Raw genomic sequence first — 21,558 nt, 5'->3', positions numbered from 1 at the left:
TTTAGATCCGGTCATTTGTGTTTCTGTTCTTGGCTTCTGCAGTACAACACAACGTAAACACACTAAGAAAGGTGTGCTCCATTTGTACCAATATATCCTACTACACACAGGTCCTTTAAATAATGAATGGGTGATCACATTATTTTGTTTTATTAGATTCCTTTCAACTAATCTATTAATCCTTCCATTCTGTTCACTTAGTGTTGCATTAGCTACGTTTTGGAGATCCAGTGTGTCTCCTCAGGCAGCACCTTGGCACTGTCCCCTGGTGATTAGGTTAAGTGGGAAAACAACAGAGACTAATTTCCTGCACACAATGGCTGACTTTATCCGAGCTCTGTCTGATAGAGGCACAAGCTTGGCCACGCTACCGTTAGAGGTATGTAATGTAAGGTGACACAAGGTGTTACTCTTGGGTTGGAAGGAAGTCAGCTGCTGGACGAGAAGAGAGAAGGAAGACTGGAGGGAGACGGAGAAGAAAATCTATTGTGATATACAAACATTTCTTGACTTGCACAAAACCCTATGTTTAAACTTGAGCACAACATTTTGCAAGTAAATCATGCCAAAAGCTTTAAAACAATTGTAATCTTCAAGTCATTCCTTTTAAGCTGCTAGCTGCTAATCCACATCTAAAACATTTAAAGTTTTATCTCCTGTAGGTGCAACTTAATCCCCCTCTCCTTATCTCCACTACAGCCAGATCTTTGTAGTTCTACTGTTTCATACGCAGATTATTTACTTGTGACAGTTTCAAGTTAATTATTTCAAGTGCCTCAGTGGGATTCTGAATTATTAAAGGGTGGACATATTTTCCTTTCCCAACTCAATTTGCTTGAGTACAAAAGGATGTCTGTGCAGCCATCTGCAGCCATCTTTTCTTATCATCATTGTGCACGCAGTAAATGGGCATTATGTTGCCGAAATAAACTCCTTACACTGTTTCCTTTCTGAGTCTTAAAGGAGCAATATGTAACTCTGACACGTAGCGTTTAAGATGGGTACTGCAGTCTAAATTCAAAACATTGCAGAGAGCTGTCTCCCCCCGCCCCCTCCTCTCTAGAGACGATGCTCGCACAGGTTGCCATGTTGCGGACACTGAAGCTTCAGTGTTTAGCCAGCTCTGCATCGGTCTAGAAACCTTTCTGCATTCTAACCTTTCTCTATTTTTTAAAAAGCACTTTCATTATTTATCCTCGTTTCTGACGCTTTTTTCTTAATTTTCTGAGGCAGATGCTTTTTAATCTCTTTTACGAACCAGTTTGCTTGTGCACTTACATCGCTGCAACACTTGTTGTTTTGCCGTTTGCCTGGTAAACCGAGGGGCGTCCAAAACGGCTGTGTGGGGGTTCATTAAAACCGCCTACCTTCTCCGGTAAAAAACATTATTTTTAGACAATGTTGGATATTCCAACTTAACACAAGCACATTTTAAATCAGTAACTGTACGTGTGAGAGAGCACTTATCGTTATGTAGTGCTGTCGGATTTACTGTAAGCATTATCATATACCCTATAAAGTGTCTGAAAGTGGCCAGTGCGTTCACTATATAATTTATATAGTCCACTACTCATAGGGAGTAGGGAGGCATAAAAAGCATGTACCTGAATTGGGCTTTGTCACGCAGAGGCTGAAGAGAAGGGTAAATCATGCTAAGCTACCACAGGTGTTTCACAAAGTGGAAAATATAGAACTTGAAATAAGCAAAGTATGGCTATATAAGACAATATAAGACATCATATTTGATCCTCACCTGATCACCATGTTGCAGTGAGCACACATGGGTGTTCGAGTTCCAGCAGGTATGTGCTCTGCCATCTGAACCAGGGTGTCCTCAGGGTGGGGCTGGGGTAGAGGTCGGCTGGGGACAGGACCCCTCGGGACGTTGGCACTTCCATTATTACCCTTCATACCGAAAGACGGTGTGATCAAACCAGTGTGTGGACCGTAACCTGTAGCACATAGAAGAGGAACAAAAAGCTTTATCGGTTAAGAGGCAGAGACGGCAAAAGGAAAAGACAAAGTATCTGTGTTCATGTGTGTGTCTATGTTTTCTTCCCCAGGTGTGTAAGTTATTTGACCCCTACCCCTGTCTATACACACAGCAGGTGTCATAGCGGGGTTTTGCAGCTGGCCGACTACTGGTGTCACAACCGTGCATTCACTGCATCAATCTTCCCCCGGATCTTTCACTCCAACTTTAACACACATTCCTACGGCATATGTGCATGCATACACATGACCAAACACACATTCACACACACACACATTCACACACTTGGACCACCAAGACATTCCCTCAGCCGAAGCCCAGACACCTGGCTAAACACGTAGCCTGGCCTTTGATCTCCACGCTGTGGATGTGTATTTTAGGTCGTGTTGCCGTGGTGCGGCAGGGTCTACTTAAGGGGCCTTACCATTATGTGACATGTTAATTGTGTGTGTTTTGGCAAAAGGACAGAGGTGGGTTATCATTTAATGGTAGGGCTAAGATTAGGTTAATTTAAAGACTCTGAAAATAGCACCATTTCCTCTGTAGTTGATTTGTTGGACTTGGACAGCTGCACATCCAGCAGCTTTAGAGCAACATGACAATCAAAGTATCTAACTCTTAAACAGCTAAATGATCCGTGTTGTTCACCAGGTAACTGCTAACTTTGCGTTTAACTTCACATTAGCATTACAGCTTTCAGGCTGAAAACAGCTGCATGTCGTTCAACACGTGGTGAGGAGAGCAAAAAGCTTAAATACAAATACGCTGTAGTAAATCTGTGGGCCAGACTATGGCAAAAAAAAAAAGCTGAAACTTCTTCCTAAGGTGCATAAAGCTGATTGAACAGACTGATTTTGGATCTCCCCTGTGGATTTATCAACACAAACAACCATTTCCATGTTGTTATAACGTTGTCATTTCATACATTTTCATTACAAAAATGTGTAGCTGCTTGAAGAAGAAGAAGAAGAAGAAGAAGAAGATATACTTTATTGATGCTGCGAGGGGAAATTCAATTTAACACAGGCTGAAACACACACACATGCACAAACATGATCCTGTGGACATGCACTTATGAGAAATGTCAGAGTGAGGGGGCTTCCCACAGTGAGCGCTCCTGAGCAGCGGGGGAGTTCAGATCCTTGCTCATGGGCACCTCGGCAGTGCTCCGGAAGTGATCTGGCACCTCTCCAGCCACCAGAACAATTTCCAGATTTGGATAGAACCCAGACTTGAACTGGTGACCCTCCAGTTCCAACCTAAGTCCCTACATACTGAGCTACTGCTACCCAAAGGTGAAGGTGAAGCTTGTGGGTCCACATCCTACATATTGAATATTTAAGCTTCTGTGACTTAACGATTTGAGAAAAAGTTGTTGGAAGAGTAAAATTGTAGGAGGAAAAAGTTAAATTTACAGCAATTACATCCATGATTTTCTATTTAAATGTGCACAATGTTGTAAGAACAGTCTTCAAACTGACATTGTGTAAAATGCTGACATTAAAACATTGATTTTCCACAATAACACAATAGTAAATAAAGAAAGTCCAACAAAAAGTCTAAATACAGCAGCAAGATGGTCAAGATACAAACTTATGAATACTGATTAATACACCATTTTCTGCAGCAAGTGTCAGTCATGTGCTACATTTAAGGACAGTTTTAGGTAAGATGTTGTGCTCAGTTTACTGTCAACCTGTAAGTGAAGCTGTCGTTCGTTCACAACAGCATGCACTAAATTAGAAAGACTGTCATCAGGAAAGTGGAGAATGCAGGTTACAGCGTTACTGTGATCACAGTTTTAACACTGTGCCAGTTTTGTTTTACAGCGGGCATTTGCAGCAGGATAGTTGCTGAAGGTCTGGCTTTCTTTACTGGACGCAAAACGTGTAAGTTGCTCACTCGGGCACTTTACAGCTGGCAGTATATTTTCATGAGCCCGGGTCCCCTGGTTAGTGACTGCATTTACTATTTATGCTGAGTGGCAGTTACATCAGAGAGAGAACTCGGGGAGAGGAGAAGGCTAGTGCTCAAATACAGGATGTGCAAACAGCTGAAGCACAGGTAGGTGTTTCTAAGACAAATATTCAGAAATAAATAGATGGACTAATAGTTAGATATATGTACGTTTTGGTATGGTAATAACCATAGACTGTATATTAATATGGACAGGGCAACAGCCACCTAGAAGTCAATCCAATGTAATTAGAGCTCCCCCTCCTGGCTGGCTGCGGTATAGGTCACACACCACACCACCTCCGTTATGTCAAATATTGTTCACTTCAAACCCCGATTCTGTTGTTACTTATTATCATGCTGATTTATGTACAAGTGTTCTTCTTTTTTTGAGTAGATTTGTTTTAATTTGGTATTCGATGCAAAAAAAAAAAAAGAACGCCATGATCGACAGTTCTGTTGACAAATTTGTCTCTTTGCAGCGTTCTTAGCTGGATCAGCAGAGCAGAGTAGAAGAGGAAAGAAGGTAACAACAACAAACAGTAAACATTGAACATTTCCAGAAACGTAAGTGTCTGCTCCAAACTGACACAAGAATCTGTTCTGCTGAGGACTGTATCGACCTGAGGGGTTCATTTGACATTTTATCAGTAAATTCAATGTGTGCTTCAGTTAGTGGAAGGGTAGTAGCGTCAATCCCGCGGTTTCAACCTCCAGCTCCCTTCTGCACATCTCTTGGTACCAAAGTGCGTCACCAGCTCAGTGTGTCAGCAAGTCGCGGGGTATTTTGGCCTCATATTTTCACAACAGAAAAAGAAGGATACGCTTGTCCATATTAATATGGAAATAACAAAAAGAGTAATGAGCTGGAAAGATGCTCGATTTCAGAATCCTTGGTTCTGGGCGCTGATGGGTGATTATATTGCAGCTCTGGAGCTTGCCTTAACAACTCATAACTCCCGACAGGTCTTTTCCATAAATATTATCTTTCTGACAGAGTCGAACTGTTGCACGTGTGACTGAGCGAGGCGCCACAGGCAGAGCGGGGGCCTTCTCACATGCTTAATGGGCTTCCACGGAGGAAAAAAGACGAGAAAAGTTTAAAAAAAAAGAGAGTCTGCAATGACCTATTTCACAACATATGTCACGCTTCAGCCATGGAAATAAAGCCTCTTTTTTCCCTTCCTAACTGGCTGCAAGAACATTCAGTCCAAAAGCAGTAAATCAGTTTGCCACGAATTGGGAACATTTTATGAAGGACAAAAAACACTTTTTTAAACTGTAAGGAAGGGGATATATTAATCAGTCAAAATGGAAACTTCAAAGAAGATTTGGAGAGTCTATTTTAAGGAGTCTATTTAGGGGACTCCACATTCATGGGTATGCATGTATGCACGCCATGACTTATGCAAAGAAAACAGTTCAGGCACCTTTAGTCTGATTTTATTCCAGTGGTTAATTTAGTGAGAAAATAACCGCAACATGCCTACGGTAAAAGCACACACACGGTTACAACACACACACACAAGCACACAAATTCACTTTTGTTGAATTTGGCAGCGTTGCTCCTCCAAAGATTTCATCCCGCCAATGGCCCTATGAATAAAAATGTAATCTTGTCACATAAACCCATGTTTTCAAGACTTAATGAATAAGCACTCAGAGCCAGAACTGTTCTTTAGTCAATTCATAGGAGACACGCCATTTGTGGTTTTGTCCCAGGTTTATAAATCATATTTTACATAAGGAGGAATAATCAAAGGTGACTCGCTCATTATGAACATATTTAAAAACCATGGATAGGGTCCTGCAACTACACACAAACACACACACACAAATTCTTCTTTTTCACACATGCACTCCACAAAATGTCTAGATTTTTTTTTGCATTGCAAGAACACAACCCTGACGGCGATTCTGGAGTCTTTTGGTCTGAGGCAAAAATCAATTTGGGGGCCTTCCAACCAGCATCCATCACCATCACGTCTGCCAGTGTCCTGACGCAGACTCCTCCTCCTCTATTGTTTTTTCTCTCGTATAGATGGATAATTCCTCTTCATTTTTCTTCATTGACTCACTTTTGTTTTCACAGCAATAATGGTTTGCAACACTTAGCAGGGCGACGAGAGTGAGTGCTGTCAGATGGGGCCGCCTTGGGGAGGTTTACCACTGTTGTTGCAAATTCTGCACATTTTTGGCCATTTAGGTTTAAAGTTGACAAGCAACGCTGGCACAAAGCAACCGCAACCAACGCAATGCGAGATATTATTGCACATATTTACGGTATCAATGAAGAAGTGATATAGTAGAAAAGAGTCAGAAACAGCCTCATTATGTGCACAAAGACTGCACCGGCCTTGTAATATAATCGTTGTCTTCCCAGCTCACTCACTCGTGGTGAATTCTCCTGAATATTTACCTGTTGCATTCACACATCGGCTCACCCGACTTGTTATGGAAAATTCTACCAGTGTGGCTGATAGAAAAACTCTGGGTAATGTCAGAATGAAAAAAAATCATCCGTTTGCGTTCGGCTCATCCTGAAAACTTTGTGAACTTTCACCAACACAGTGCTCACCGTGTTTTGCAGCCGGTCCTTTGATCATGGTCTTGACAACGGCAGTCTCGTGGCTGTTGAGTTCAGGCTCTTCTGCATCCTCACTGTGTGGAGAAACAAAATAGGAACAGAAATAAGACGTGAGAAAACAAATACTAAAATATCTTTCTGGTCATTGTACTAGTTGCAATGAAATTGAGTTTGCAACCTGCCATTTATGCACCATTTAAAAAAGTAAAGTGCTGGGAGCTGGGTCCCAATTATCTTTTGTGGACTGGAGATAACCAGCTGCAGATGCAACCAGATGCACTGTGTCAGGATGTCCTCTGTGGTGCACCTATAGCAGGTCACTAACATGTGTTTGGACAGGCCAACCTATTTCAACATGAACTATATTTACCCTTCTTAATTAGCTTAACAAATTTAGTTTCTACCAATATTTCCACCTTGCTCATTCATGTAGCGGATTCTGATGTTTAGGACATACATGATGTGTTTGTGTGTGTGCAAGTGTGTGTGTTTGTTTCTTTGTTATCGAAAAAGTTTTCATCCCCAGTGAAATACTCAAAGAGTCCGATGTACAGTCAAAGAAAAAAAAAGACAAGAACACCAAAAAGGAAAAATGAAAGCGCAGGGTAGTTTTTCAAGTTCCTGTCAAAATACAAAACGACAGACTGCAGCCCACCTACCTGCTGACAGAGCAGAGACAAATACGCTACCAACCAAAACACGGCCTGCAGCTGCAGCCAAGACAGTACAGTACACAGCCTCATGCTGCCCTTCCTACTTGTGAGTGCTCTGAGCACAGAGACGTTTGCCCCTGGTGGCTCTGTCATAGCAGAGCAGAGTCCAGGCCACCAGAGTGATGATGGATAGGAGGGTAGGGGTCTGCACAGGGATAGTGTACAGCACACCCACTCGAAAACCAATGCCAGAATATCAATTTAAATGACTTCAGAGAGAGTAAGTGACTCCAGTGGAGAGAAATAAAGCATGGTGTAATGATCAAAAAGTGCCCAATCATGATGTAGTGTGGACAGGAGCCAGACAGTCCTTAATGATGGATTGGACAAGAAATTCTTATACTACAGCTTCAAGGAAGGTCGTCTAGATTGTCAATACTCGGGTATACTTTCTGATACCACATGTTTTAAAATGTTACAATTTACAACATGGTAACTACTGTAAATATTGTAAAGTACTGAAGCTTTAAAAAAAAATACCAAAAGTTGCCAAAAGAGAGAGAGAGACAGAGAGAGATAGAGATAGAGAGAGAGAGAGAGAGAGAGAGAGAGACAGAGAGAGACAGAGAGAGAGAGAGAGACAGAGAGAGAGAGACAGAGAGAGAGACAGAAAGAGAGAGACAGAGAGAGAGACAGAGACAGAGACAGAGACAGAGAGAGACAGAGAGAGACAGAGAGAGAGAGCGAGAGAGAGAGACAGAGAGAGACAGAGACAGAGAGAGAGAGACAGAAAGAGACAGAGAGAGACAGAGAGAGACAGAGAGAGACAGAGAGAGAGAGCGAGAGAGAGAGAGACAGAGAGAGACAGAGACAGAGAGAGAGAGACAGAAAGAGAGAGACAGAGAGAGACAGAGAGAGAGAGCGAGAGACAGAAAGAGAGAGACAGAGAGAGAGACAGAGACAGAGACAGAGACAGAGAGAGACAGAGAGAGACAGAGAGAGACAGAGAGAGAGAGCGAGAGAGAGACAGAGAGAGACAGAGACAGAGAGAGAGACAGAAAGAGACAGAGAGAGAGAGAGAGAGAGACAGAGAGAGACAGAGACAGAGAGAGAGAGACAGAAAGAGAGAGACAGAGAGAGACAGAGAGAGAGAGCGAGAGAGAGAGACAGAGAGAGACAGAGACAGAGAGAGAGAGACAGAAAGAGAGAGACAGAGAGAGAGAGAGAGACAGAGACAGAGACAGAGACAGAGAGAGACAGAGAGAGAAAGAAAGAGAGAGAGAGAGAGAGAGAGAGATGGACAGAGAGAGAGAGACTGTCTTATCAATTGCGGAATTCTTTTTTTGCCTTTGTGCAATTGTTTGTGTCATTATTAATCAATAATGGGTGCATGGGAGCTCTATTTTTGTTGCCATGGTATCCAACCAGGTATCAATATTGTATAATTTTTACTAGTATCATATTAGAGTTTATTATTCTGTTATTTTGAAAACCCTAGAATAGTTTAACCGCTTTTATTTTGCATTGCTTGACTGTATAAACAGGTCAGATATTATGCTCCCGGGGAAGTCACAAAGTTTGCGGTTTAAATGCGGCATTATGGGGTCGTGAAGTGACATGTTGAATTAGTCCCCATGGCAACATTGGCAGTCCATTTTCATTGGCTCTGAGAGGTAAAAACTACATTTCACATGTCAGTCAGAGGGTGAGTCATTTTTAAGAGAGACTGCAGTACAATTTAGTGGTGATGTCATCAAACGGTGCCACAACACTCACTTCATGTGACGACATTGAGAGAATGACCTCACAGGATCAGGGGTATTTCTCAGCTGTCTACACTTCGTTTCTGCACACTTCGTATATACCGTATAATACAGGGGTGGCCCAGGGAAGAATATTGAGCTGTGCATTATCAAATACATTATCAATACCTTTTTTCTGAATACATAGGAAAAAATCAATTGTTGTCTATCCAAAGTAGTTCCAGTGTAAGCAAAACTGTATTGTGTTGTGTTATTATGAGGATAAATTCTTCTTCTTCTTACTGATCCCTGCGCCATCAAAAATGCACACACTGCTCTGCTGGTGGCAAAGCTTTGTCTCCATCACCTCAGCCTCCACATTTCTAGCCTGAAAGCTTTTTGGTTTCCCCCTTAAGGTCAGCAGTTTTTTTTTAGTTTTTTTATTACCCTCCCTGGAAAGCCATAGCAAAGTGCTCGGCTAACCCTGGGAGCATCCTAAAAGCGGCGCTATCATCACCAAGCATAACTGTATTTCCATTTTTTGCAGGAAATGGTTAAATCTTTGAGTTTTCAGATATTTTTCAGGTTTGGTTTAAATAACAACAAAAGGCTTTGAAAGTAAATGTTAAATAGACTTGAGCTTGTATATTTATTTTCTAGTCTTCTGACTACTCAAAGTGCTTTGACACTGCAGGTCACACCTACACATTCACACACTGATGGCAGAGGCTGCTGACCATCAGAAGTAACTAATCCAATTCATACACAATCACATCCAGTCAACGCAGCAGCTGGAGCAACTTGGTGTCTTGCCCAAGGACACATCGGACTTGTTACTGCAGGAGCTGGGGATTGAAACCCTAAGCTTCTAGTTTAGGAGACGATGGCGACTCTACCATCTGAGCCACAGCCGCCCCAAAGAAAGTAACGTTCTTGTTCCTGCCGAGCTGCCGAGTTCATCAACTCTCCCGCAGTACGGGGGATAAATATCTCTGCTCTTCAATCAAATGTGACCCGAGGGCTTCAACCCCCCCCTTGCATTTTTAAAATGATGCAAAATGAATACCCTCTTTATGAGTAACACAAACTGTGTGTTTTTCAGATGGTGCACCAGCTGAGGAGCCTGGGTGGGCCAACAATCTCTTCCCCGACGTATTCCACCCATGATGCATATTTGAAGCCAACGGCAACAGTTGGATCACTGCTGTCCTTCCCCCCTGTGCGGGGCTGTTAAGGGGACCTGGGGGAGACACGTGTTATGGCAACTGCAGCCATAGTTACGGTGAGTTTATGTCCGTATGTTTGGTGTGATTGAGAGAGAGAGAGAGAGAGAGAGAGAGGGGCGAGCGATAGAGTCAGAGTGACAAGATGCTGTGAGAGGTGAACAGTCAAGATAGAGGTAGAATGTCACACTTAAGGAGACGCTCGGTGTCACAGCTGCCCTCCTTCACAGCTGATTGTTTGATTCAGTTTGTATTCAGTTTGTACGACGGCATGTTTCAAACACAGGTATATGATGTAAACCATTAAGAACAGCAGATAGACAATGAAAGTGTGAGTTATAGCTAATTATGGACTCTTTAATATTTATCCATTGCACTTAATATCGTTAGTGCAAAATTAAATTACATTATCCCACACCTCACTATTTTTGTATGTATCCTGCAGACCTTATAGCCAAGTAAGAAAAGGTTGTTTGCTGGCACCTTTCACAGAGCAGGGTCACAAAGTGCTACACATTCTCAGATTTAAAAATCATGGTTTCCAGTAAAAATATTTTTTTTGTCAAACCCAAAAATCTTTGAACTGTGGCTTTTTCCAAACAAACAAAACCTATACAACTCTTAGCTTTTCCGCATGTCATTCCCTACTCTCTCTCTCACCCCCTGATTTCCAACTCTATCCACTGTCCTATCTGTCATATAAAAAGGCCCAAAATCCCAAAAGTAAATCTTTAAAATCTAAATTGCAAAAATTGCACTCACCAAAAATGTTAAGAAAAAAAAAGACCAAAAAAGAAATCCCAACATATAGCTGAAGGCCAGTTTGAATAAAGAAGTCTTAAATAAGTCTGCTGTACTTCGTTTAAGCATCAATTATTGGTTCAGAGCGTATATGTTTAAGAGGGTTTGGGTGTGGGGGGAGTTTACATTTACCTAAAGACATAGACAGCATTGACGGGTGAGGAGAAGAGAGGGTCTCCCTCCTCTGTGGCCGACTGATGCCAAGACACCCTTTGCCAGGAGAAGGAAAATATCAGAAAAAGAAGGAATAAGGCGGAGAAACCTAACCAAATGACAGAGTTGGATTTGGTGATGGAACGGTTTAGTAGCTGTTATTGTCAAAACAAAGACACTCTGAAAATGTGAATCTGAACTGCACACAGTGGAAAACTTGCAAGAGAGGTTTATGATTGATATCCACACTGTTAAACAATGAACACACAAGCTACCGTGCTTTGACAAGGATTGTGATAAATGCACCCAGAGGACGGTTGTGTTAGCATTGATTTCTAGCTAATCAGCCTTTAGTCGACACAGTCCTAATCTAAGTAGTCTCTGAAGGAAAAAGACTGTCACTCTGCACAGCATCTGTCTTCATTCTCATTATCTCCTTATCATTTTGTACCCCCGGAGTCTGACAGGAGGACACAGTGCATATTAACTTTCTAAAGATAAACCCAGACAGAAACTGAACCAGCATAATGTAGGCAGAGTGCTTTCTTGCTGCTATTTTATCACGAGTGATCAGAAGAGAATCATTACATTTGAACTTTTTGTAACAAATTTGATGGAAACAAACAACCACCTCTGACCACCTTCCTAAACTTCTGTGGCCTGTTGCACCAATAATGTTTTACTTCTATCTTAAAGGTCACATATTCTCCTCCTTTTCAACCAGTTTAAATAAGTCTCAGAGCTCCTCAAAACGTGTCTGTGAAGTTTCTTGTTCTAAATCCACTCTGATCCTGTATTTGATCATGTCTATAAACCCCTCTATTTCAGCCCTGCTCAGAACAGGCTGTTTCTGTGTCTGTACCTTTAAATATGTAAATGAGCTGTGTCTGACCACGCCCCCTCTCTGGAAGGACTTGGGTCGGCTCTGGCTTTTTTCCCTCCATGTCCTACTGTTTACAGTGAGAAGGCAGACTCAGAAGGCAGAACAAACACCTAGCTGTGGGAGTGTCACCCACCTGGGGGAGGGGTTACTGCCCTTTGTGATGTCACAAAGGGAAAATCTCCAAACGGCCTGTTTAAGCACACACTTTCTGAAAAGTGGAGCAGGCAAAAAACAGAGAGCTGAGAACAACCAACTAGGTTTTCTTTTTAGAAAGGCATTACTCACTTAGATATTTAATTAGGATATATTTAATATCTGCTATGTTAATGTTTAAAATGTTGCATATTATATCTAAAAGAGACTCATCAATTGTGGCCGCACTTTGGACGATTAAAGTCCGCCTTAACCAATATATGAGAATTTAAGATGTGAGGATGTGCCGTTATTCAGAAAAAAATACTAAAGAAAGAAATGGATGAATTAAGAACTGAAATTTTTTTATCAGCCTTTAATCGGGCTGTAAGAACCAACAAAGTAAAGGTGGGACCATTCATCCCTCCAGGATTGTGAGCCGATACTGTTACTCACCATGAAGGGAGGAAAGTCATTAAACCTAACAAGTAGATAAAGAACTGTAAAGAGCAGGAGTGACCTCATCCTGATCCGGCCATTAAGCTTTTTTACCCTCTGTGAGAATGAAGGCTGCAGGGCCATCTATTTAAATCATCTGTGCGAACAACATGCATTCCCATTAGCCATGCTAATTGGCTAACAACAGGTGACAAGTAGAGCAGGAAATAAGATGCTTCCCAGTCCTTCATTCATTACAGCCAATTACAGCACAGCTCGTTAATATTCTCCACCAATCAGGCCAATTACAGGGGGGGCTTAATTGTATTCTGCAGGGCTGTGATTGGTTGATTGATGGAGGCCTCGCTGCTTTGATTCAATAGCGGGCAGTTGCCGAGTGCTGACCATCTGGACGTGCTGTGCCATGTATGAACCTTGTTAACTCATGGGGGATAATTAAAGAGGGACAGGACAAAGGAGGGGGAGAGGAATAGATTTTAATTATCATTTTATCCGCCTGTAATGTCACTGCTTCTTGATTTACTGCTGCAACCCATAAGCTCAAACACTTCTCACTCAAATCTTTTTACTTTAAATGCTATTATTCAGTGATCTTATATTTTTGTAATTTTGAAAACTATAGCTAATTCCTTCTTAATTTATCTTGTAGTTTAATCTATTTTGTATTTCTTAGCAGTTCTTACGGCTATATTGTGTAAAACAGCAAATGCAACAACCAAATTCCCCCCTGTGGATTCATTTGAGTATTTCTGATTCTAATGCTGAAGAAGTTTTCGCTTTGCAGCTCTAGTTTTCTGCATTTGTCTTATCTGCAGTCCTTTCTCAGCATTGTGTTCTGCCTCTCAATGGCAGTACCCGTTGGCTAGTATAAGTGATAACGACACAAAAAAAGAGAACTTTCCACTCCTCAGACTGTTTACAGTATGTAAAATAACCCCTCGTGTGCTATAGCTCCAACATGAACTTGTACTCTGAGTCGCATAAATGTGCTGGTTATTTGGTCTGAGCATTGAACAAATGGTCCATTAACATAGCTGACTGCAGTCCAGCAGCTCTCTCTCTCGCCCCACCACACAACAGATGGTCTATAATTCCGCCTTGTGATATTCCTTGGATTAAATTCAACGCTCACACACTGTACCACCCATGCATGTACATTCACACACACTCTCACACACACATAAAAAACAAAGAACATCCATCCAAACACCCGCTCAAACCGTCCCTCACACACTTCTCATGCTTCACGGTCTAAATGTGTACAGTTGTGCCCACTAGCCATTGAGTGATCCGTGTGAGACGCTGCCAAGTCGTTTCACAGCGACCACAGAATGTCATAGTTGGTGTGAGTCGTCTCCGCAGAGACATATGGAGCGTGTCTTTTGGTGCTGGCATGGACGGAGCAAGCATGACTTTTTCACCCGCCATGAACGCTGTGAAGTGGACTCTAACGCTGTTTAAACTGAGGGGGTAAAAATAGGCATGATGTGCAGCTCAGAGGTCGTATTTCCTCCAAGAGAAATAGTATTTGTCCAATATAATTAAATGTGGATATTTTACAAAACGGATAAAATATTTGTTCCTTAAGTCATCCTGCTTAAAGGCTTGCTGGTTTTCTTGGGCTGTCAGGTACAGAAGCCATAAGCGGACATGCATCCATACATTTTATTTACTCCATTTTCCTCTGATGACAAATGACTTCTGATTATCTCAGGATCTTGATTTATTTTTCTAATGATGCTGAGATATCCAAGCTGAATTTCCAGTTATAAACAATTAATCTATCTCATTATCTCGAGATAACAAAGCTTGTTTTCTTGTGATTAGCAGATACATTTTCTGTGCCTAGGCTGTGATGCCATGCTGTCACTGCACACACATACAACAGGATGGTTAAGTTAGTTTTGTGCTTTTTCCATCTCTGGGGATTCGAGATAAAAATTTGGAGCTCTCAAAAAAAAAAAAAAAACAGGAAATACTCCGTAACACAGAAAAAAAAACACAGAGAAATAAAATGTATGGATGCTTGTCTGCTTAGGGCTTCCTTAGTCAAGCAATTAGTCGATAGGATCTGTTATCGTGAAGCCACATGCATCACTTTAATTATAGTTGAAATGTCCTGGATGCAGACCTGGACAAAACAAATTTACATTAAAAAAAAGAAGAATCTCTGCTTGTGTCAAACACAAACATATTGGAGTTTGAGCCCAGGTTTTACAGTAATAAGGTCAAAGTTTTGTCCAGGTCTGCACTATTGTCTACCTCTTGTTCTTTGGCAGCTGCAGCTCGCTGACGCTGCGACGCTTCTTCTTCTTCTCCCTCCTCAAGCACAGGGGCGGAGCTTGAGTGATAGGAGAGATGAGCAGGGCGTCCAATAAGGACTGGGACATTGCCCTTTCAGGACGCTGAGGGCTGCTCTGATAAGCACTTCTGATGAGGAGATGAAACATTGAGGGAGGGGGAGGGAATATAAAATGATGATGGAACCGAGATGTTTATTGTGGTACATTATCTACGGATAAAATAAAAAAGGGAACAGGTTTTACCGGTTTGAAGCTAGAGGTTGAATGTTTGTAGGGAAGAGCTAATGGACACTTAAGAGATTTAACAACACAAAAACACACAACACTTACTGCACTGGACTACGATGCTCAGATTGTGTGTTTTGTGTGGGCTGTTTGGGGGCACTTGGAGTCAGAGGAGGAGGGCTGGGAGCCGCTTTGGGCAGGAAGTCCAGAGGATTTGATAAAAGCTCTCTCCTGTGTACGCATATATGCACAACCATAAACCAACAAACCAAAAAGTAAGAAAATGAAAATGTTTTTGAATTGAAATTGACAACAACTGAGTATCAAACTACAGAAGCCACGAGCTGACTTATGACCAATGTGAAATAAAACCCCTCATAAGAAAATACTGAAAAATTAAAACACAGTTTCAGTAAGTGTGGCAGCTTGAAACAGGTCCGGTTAAAGGTGACTTGAGGTCGTTCCCGCCACATTAAAGAAGAATAAGACTGTTACCTGACAGGTTTGGTAGAAAGCACATGCTGATGATGTGCTGACTTATGAGAAAGATGATTATTATTGACCTGGACTGGAAAGCTGCAAGGACAGATGGAGGACACAGTAAACAGAACAGGCAGCATCACAGATTAAAAAGATAGTGGAAGCAATTTAATGACCTGTCACTTTGAAGTGTTTACTGTACGTGCATTTAAGTATTGGACATTTTCACGAGGCACCTGCATTGAGGAGAAAGGTCAACTTGAGTTTGTGCTGCCTTCAGGGACTCTGAAGTTTGTCTGTTAAACTTGTGATCGTCAGCGTCAAGATCAGACAAACGCTTACTGGGCTGAGTCTGTGAGTCTGTGCTGCCCTCTGGTGGTGACAGAGGGGAACTGCAAGATCAGGGGAAATAAGGTAAGACATTTATTGATGCTTTTCAGCCATGATACCATGAATTTTTCTAAAACCTAAGCTCAGTGTACCTTTCAGCTGGTAGTGGAAAGCTTGGTGATCCTTTATCTAAAGCCGCCGCTCTACAAACAAGAATAGAGTCGGAAGAAAAAACCTCCGGTGTTTGGGTTTGAGCTACTGAGGGACCATTTCGATGTGACAGACAAAGTCCTTGAGCCGGTAATACACTAAAAACAGGTACACAGGATGCCGTGGTGTGTGTACTCGCAGGACTTGGTCCAAGAAATTGTGGGAAGTTTGCTGGTAGAAACACAGCCTCAAGCGACGCATCATTAGGCCTTTGGGAATGAGAGGATGCTAATTGGCTCAGTGATGATCCAGAGTACGGTAAAGGTAACAGCACAGGAGCTAACGAGTGGTTCATGTTAGATGAATGGGTTTGATAAAACATGTCGATTGAACTTGTAAACGGCACCGGGAAGGCAACAAACTGCAGGGGTGCTTCAGGGGAAGTGTTGCTGTCTTGGTGTTCAGTTTTTAACAAGTTGGGGATTTCCTCCCCTGGTTGTTGCTGATTGGCTGATGAGGCTGCCACCTGTACTTGTGTTTGGTGTGTGATCAGGGGGTCAGATGTAGGTGTGGCTTCTGCATCATCCAGCCCTCTGACGACTTGTCTGGAGGATTGATGTGCTGGATATCTGTTACTGTCAGATGACAAATAACAAAGCATTACAGTGCAATATATTTAGCACTTTAAGTTGAAGTTTTTCTTAATTTACAACGCAGAAATTAGGTTACAAATTTGTTAAAGTGGAGTTGTGGAAATAAACCTGTACAAGTGTGTAATCAGTGTACGTGGTGTTACTTGTTTTGTGACGTTAAAATGATTTAAAGCTCCTGTGTGGAGTTTTTTTATCTGGTTATGAAACAGTCTGAAATTAATATTGGTGCCTCTATATTGGCTACAAAAGCAAACAAGACCATCAGAATAAAGATAGACTGTTTCTACATGGTTATTTTTAATGCCTGAAGCTAATGCTGCAGGGTAGGTGTCAGCACACATGATAAACTTTATTTTACATTTTAACAAAGCAAAAAATCACAGTGAGTGAGTTTTTGGAAATTAAAAGAAATCAGTGTAAAATTTTAATTAGGAAACAGTACGTGGATATGAACAGAACAAAATCTGCAAAGATACGTTGCTTTGTCCACCGGGGGGTGCCAAAATCAACACAAAAGGAGCTTCAAAACTTGTTAAAATGTAAAATATAAACACAAGTAGTGGTTATTTAGTTCCTGTGATTTAATTTCCACAAAAAAAAGGAAGTGACAGTTGATTTATTTTAAGGTGACTTCTGTGTTTTGGGATTTTTTAATGTTAGAGGTTAAGGAGTTGAAAACAAGTGGGACAAGTTTAGATGATGACTTATACCTGACCTCGCCAATTTTAGTCTCAGACTCATTGAGACAACTAGGAAAGGAACAGAGTGAAGGAATTCAAGAAGTAGGGAACAAATGAAGTAAAGAAAGAGACGGGAAGAAAAGGAAACAAGAAAGAAAAGGTAATTATTTTTATTTGTTACAATATAGAAGCAAAGATTTTCAAACTCAACACAGAAGAGAAACAGGCACTCAGTGTGGCAACTATTTTTTAAAATGAAACACAACTGCAAACTTAAATATTAGATGGCTAAATCTAATGTAAGTAAACATGAGGATTAAATACATGTAAAGGCACTGGATAAATATTTTACATAGCAATGGCTTCAACATTGAACCTTTGCATTACGAGCCATTTATAGCATTCATACACACACCTTTGCACCTTCAAAGCTAAACAACGTGCTCGTTGCAGAGACCCTTCCTTACTTGCATTCATCTTAAACCGTTCTGATTTCTCAATTCACCGAGGTCTGTTCCATCACAGCAGCTTAGCATACGGGCTAATGGTTTAAAATAAAAGAACATACATTCATAACAAGGTGAAATCGCTTTCCATTTTTCAGATGGCCCAGAGAGCCCATACAGCACAAAATAAAGCAAATGTAAACGAGCCATATTTAGCTTTGAAATAGTTTTGAGGCTGGTTCCAAAACACCCTCCAACACATCTGTGTTTTATTTTACTGTCTTAATAAAACTCTTCAGCAGAACCTTCACCAGATCTATTAGTTATCGTAGAAATACACTGCTGTGTACACTGCAAAACAACAAATCTAAGCGAGTGTATTTGTCTAATTTCATGTTTAAAAAATATCTACTGTCATTTTATTATAAACGCCACATTCAACTGCACGAAGGAGCCGTGTAGTTATACGATGCAGAAGCAAAAAGTGGGATTAACAAGCTCTTTTTAATCTTTCCTTCTCACTGTATCTCGACTCTCTGATCAGACTGCAGGATTTGTCTCTGTGTACATAAGAACTTGTTTCATAATGTTGTTACATGTAAGACAGAACACAGTTTGAATAATTCATAAAATGTTTTCAGTAACTCCCAGCGGACTACCTCAGCTGCTTGCCGCTCGACATGACCTTGGGACATACAGCACATGAAACATACAGCACATGAAGTCAGTGTACAGAATGTGCTGTACTGAAGGCTACATGCACTGCAGTGAGGAGCCAATCATGGAAAACTATGAATTATTTGTCTTCGATCTTTGTTCATTGGGAAAAAGTAAGCCACACAAAAGCACACAAGGTCTCAGCTGACAACATGTTGAATATTCTCCCTCATCAAACCCAATCATTTAAAGCTCCTGTGAGGAGTTTTCATCTGATTATGAAACAGACTCAAACTAATACTGATGCCTCTTTCTGAATTGAGAAAGCAAATGACAATATTCTTTGTTTCTAAATCGTTATTTTTAACGATTGAAACAGCTGCCGTTGGGTATGGTGGACGAAGAGATTTACAGTAAGTGATAGATTTTGACTGTTAAAATAAAGCAAGGGGAGACTGTCTGTTTAAAACATGACTCACACGGGGCACCGTTTGCCTGACTCACATGTAAAGGTCAGGATCAGCAAAGAGATGAGATGTACCGCTTTGTCCACAGGGGGGTGCCAAAATCAACAGAAACTGAAAAGTTCCTCACAGGAACGTTATTGGTCGTTAGTATGAAGATACCCCATTTGAGTCCAAGATTAAAAAAAACCCTCAGGTGACAATGAAGTTGATCATATCATAGCGTATTGTATCGTATAGCATATTATTGTAAATCGCTACTGTGCGCACAGAAAGGAGCATCAAAATACTTCAATTAAACCCAAATTCATGCATAAAGGGTTGAAATTGGATTCACACTCATAGTATTTATGGATGTAAAAAAAAACCTTCAGGGATTGAACTAGTGGAGTAGCAAAAGGAGCAAGAAGGTTTATACTTAAAATGAAATGTCTGAATGAGGCCAGTGGAGGCTCTTCAAATAACAGTGAAGGACAAGCCAACACCACTACCATCACACACACACACACACATGCTCACTCAGTTTCTTTATTTCCATCAACCCATAAACTTTTTTACTTTCGACGTCCTTATAAATAACCACCTACAGAAGTCAAACTGATATGGTGCACACACATACACAAGTAGACTAACACACACACACACACACACGTGTCTACTGGACATTGAGGGTGCGAGCAGACACTCCGTGGTGCCAGTCTCTCAGCTCGCCGTACTTGGGGCCCATCACAAACCGAGTGGTGGTCTTGTGTCCTCTGCCAGCACAGGAAACACAGAGAGAGGGAAGAAAAAAAGAAAGACACCAAAAGAGAGAGAGGGAAGGAAAAGATTCAGGAAAAGTAGAGCACCAGCCCTGCAATCAGATACACTGAGAGCCATGCCGCATGAAAAGCTGCTTTCACAAACAAGAAGCGGATGGTCCACGGGGGGAGTTTATGACGTGGATGAGATGAGGGCAGTCGAGCTGTCATCACCAGGAAATGACAAAAAATCAACACACAAGAGAGAAAGTCAAAGCCACAGCCTGTTTGGACTGAAATGATGAATTAATCTCACCATGAAGCAGCCACACAACGACACACACAGGCAGCAGGGATGTCAACACAAGCGATCAGATGTTTTCACCACAAACCAACGAGCGCTAAGGACGGCCAATGGATCACAACACCACAGAGAGGACGCACCGCCACAGGCCGGCTGTGGTCGTCAACAACAACCGCAATCACAGGTTGTACACACAACACATGCAAAGACTGTCACACCAACAAACCCCAAAATGCACAAACAGCAACCACAAAAAGCGTCACAATTTGATCTGCAAACACTCCACAGCTCTCTGCAGTCAGAGAGAGAAGTTGAGTTTAAACTGCCTCTGAACTCAGACACTAAAATGTGATCTATATGACAGAACACTCAGGTCTGGGTTTTGACTTAACCGTATAAATATGATCCGTTCTCTGCAGTTGAGACAAAAGGGAGCTCACACAGCATCAACAAAAACTTCCAGACCTGTACTACTTATTTCTATTATGCTCTGTAGATGCCTCTACATGTTAGAACATCGTTATAGAGACAACAGGCTTCATGAACGAAATCAAGTAAGAATCAAAAAATCAGCTGGAAACATGATATTTTCTGGATTATGTCGTTTTGCTCCTCACAAAACAAACCAGACTGATTAAAGGGATGCTGAGGTTATTTAAACCTGCAATCAGTGTTTGAATTTCCATGCACTTACTTTGTCTTGGCTGCCTCGGCTTCTTCTTCTTGAGCTAAAAGGGAAACAAAAGAGGGGGAGACAATCAGACTCAGCTTTAGTGGCCAGACATGTTGACACATACAAGGACTTTGACTCAAATAAAGCCCAACTAAAGGCAGACGGCTGCTCAACATGAGTCTGGTTCTGCTCAAGGTTTCTGCCTTTTAAAAGTCCAATGTTACTTTTTTAAGTTACATTTGCCAGAAGTGGCGGATGAAGCAACACAGTCCGCTAAACGACACTATAATGAGAATATTTGCCTTCAAATCGATGCTCTGTTATGTGTAATTTGACGCAATCACAGTATCAACAACAGAATGGAGAACAAAGACCATACACGCTCTGGTCGTGCAGTGATCGCAGGGAGTAAATGTCACCACCTTCTCCTAATAGCTTGAGGTGAATTCTCCTGATTATATTCTGCTGCGTTCTCACATCACCTCACTTGGACCTTCTGCTTAAAAAAATAGTAGGGGGCTTGTAGGAAAAACTCTGGATAAAGTCTAAGTGAAAAATGTGGCTGTTTACCGTTGACACATGTAGCTCACCCCCAAAAACTTCAGGAGTTTTTCAGGAGTTTTGTGCATGTGTGAAAGCACTTTTATTTATAGGTAATTTGGGTGTTTTTTTCTCACAGGGTATCGCACATGAATCGTTCTCTATGTTTAGTTTTGTTCAGAGTGACAGTGAGAAAGAATGAGACTCTCTTCCATTTTCTACTATTTATACTGTGTCTTCATTTTGGCTGCTATTCTTACTTCTTTTAATGTTGCACTGATGGAGAGTTGCACACTCAATTTCCGTTGTAGCTGTTGCTATGACAACCACG

The 21,558-nt window shown here is 41.5% G+C and overlaps 1 protein-coding gene across 4 annotated transcripts in view; it reads right to left on the bottom strand.

Moving 5' to 3' along the window:
• The window catches only part of pdlim5a (PDZ and LIM domain 5a), a 76,520-nt gene that overhangs the window by 7,032 nt on the left and 47,930 nt on the right, over positions 1 to 21,558 (bottom strand). For all 4 annotated transcript variants that reach the window (XM_020640802.3, XM_020640803.3, XM_020640804.3 and 1 more), the window contains 3 exons: positions 20,709 to 20,742; positions 6,528 to 6,610; positions 1,754 to 1,952 (listed from right to left, as the gene is read on the bottom strand). In XM_020640802.3, coding sequence (XP_020496458.2) covers positions 1,754 to 1,952; positions 6,528 to 6,610; positions 20,709 to 20,742 — 316 coding nt within the window. The remainder of the gene's footprint in view (positions 1 to 1,753; positions 1,953 to 6,527; positions 6,611 to 20,708; positions 20,743 to 21,558) is intronic.

This window comes from Labrus bergylta, chromosome 2 (genome assembly GCF_963930695.1).
Source record: "Labrus bergylta chromosome 2, fLabBer1.1, whole genome shotgun sequence".
NCBI lineage: Eukaryota > Metazoa > Chordata > Actinopteri > Labriformes > Labridae > Labrus > Labrus bergylta.
The sequence above is the reverse complement of the archived record's forward strand: the minus strand, read 5'-3'. Positions and strand labels throughout refer to the sequence as shown.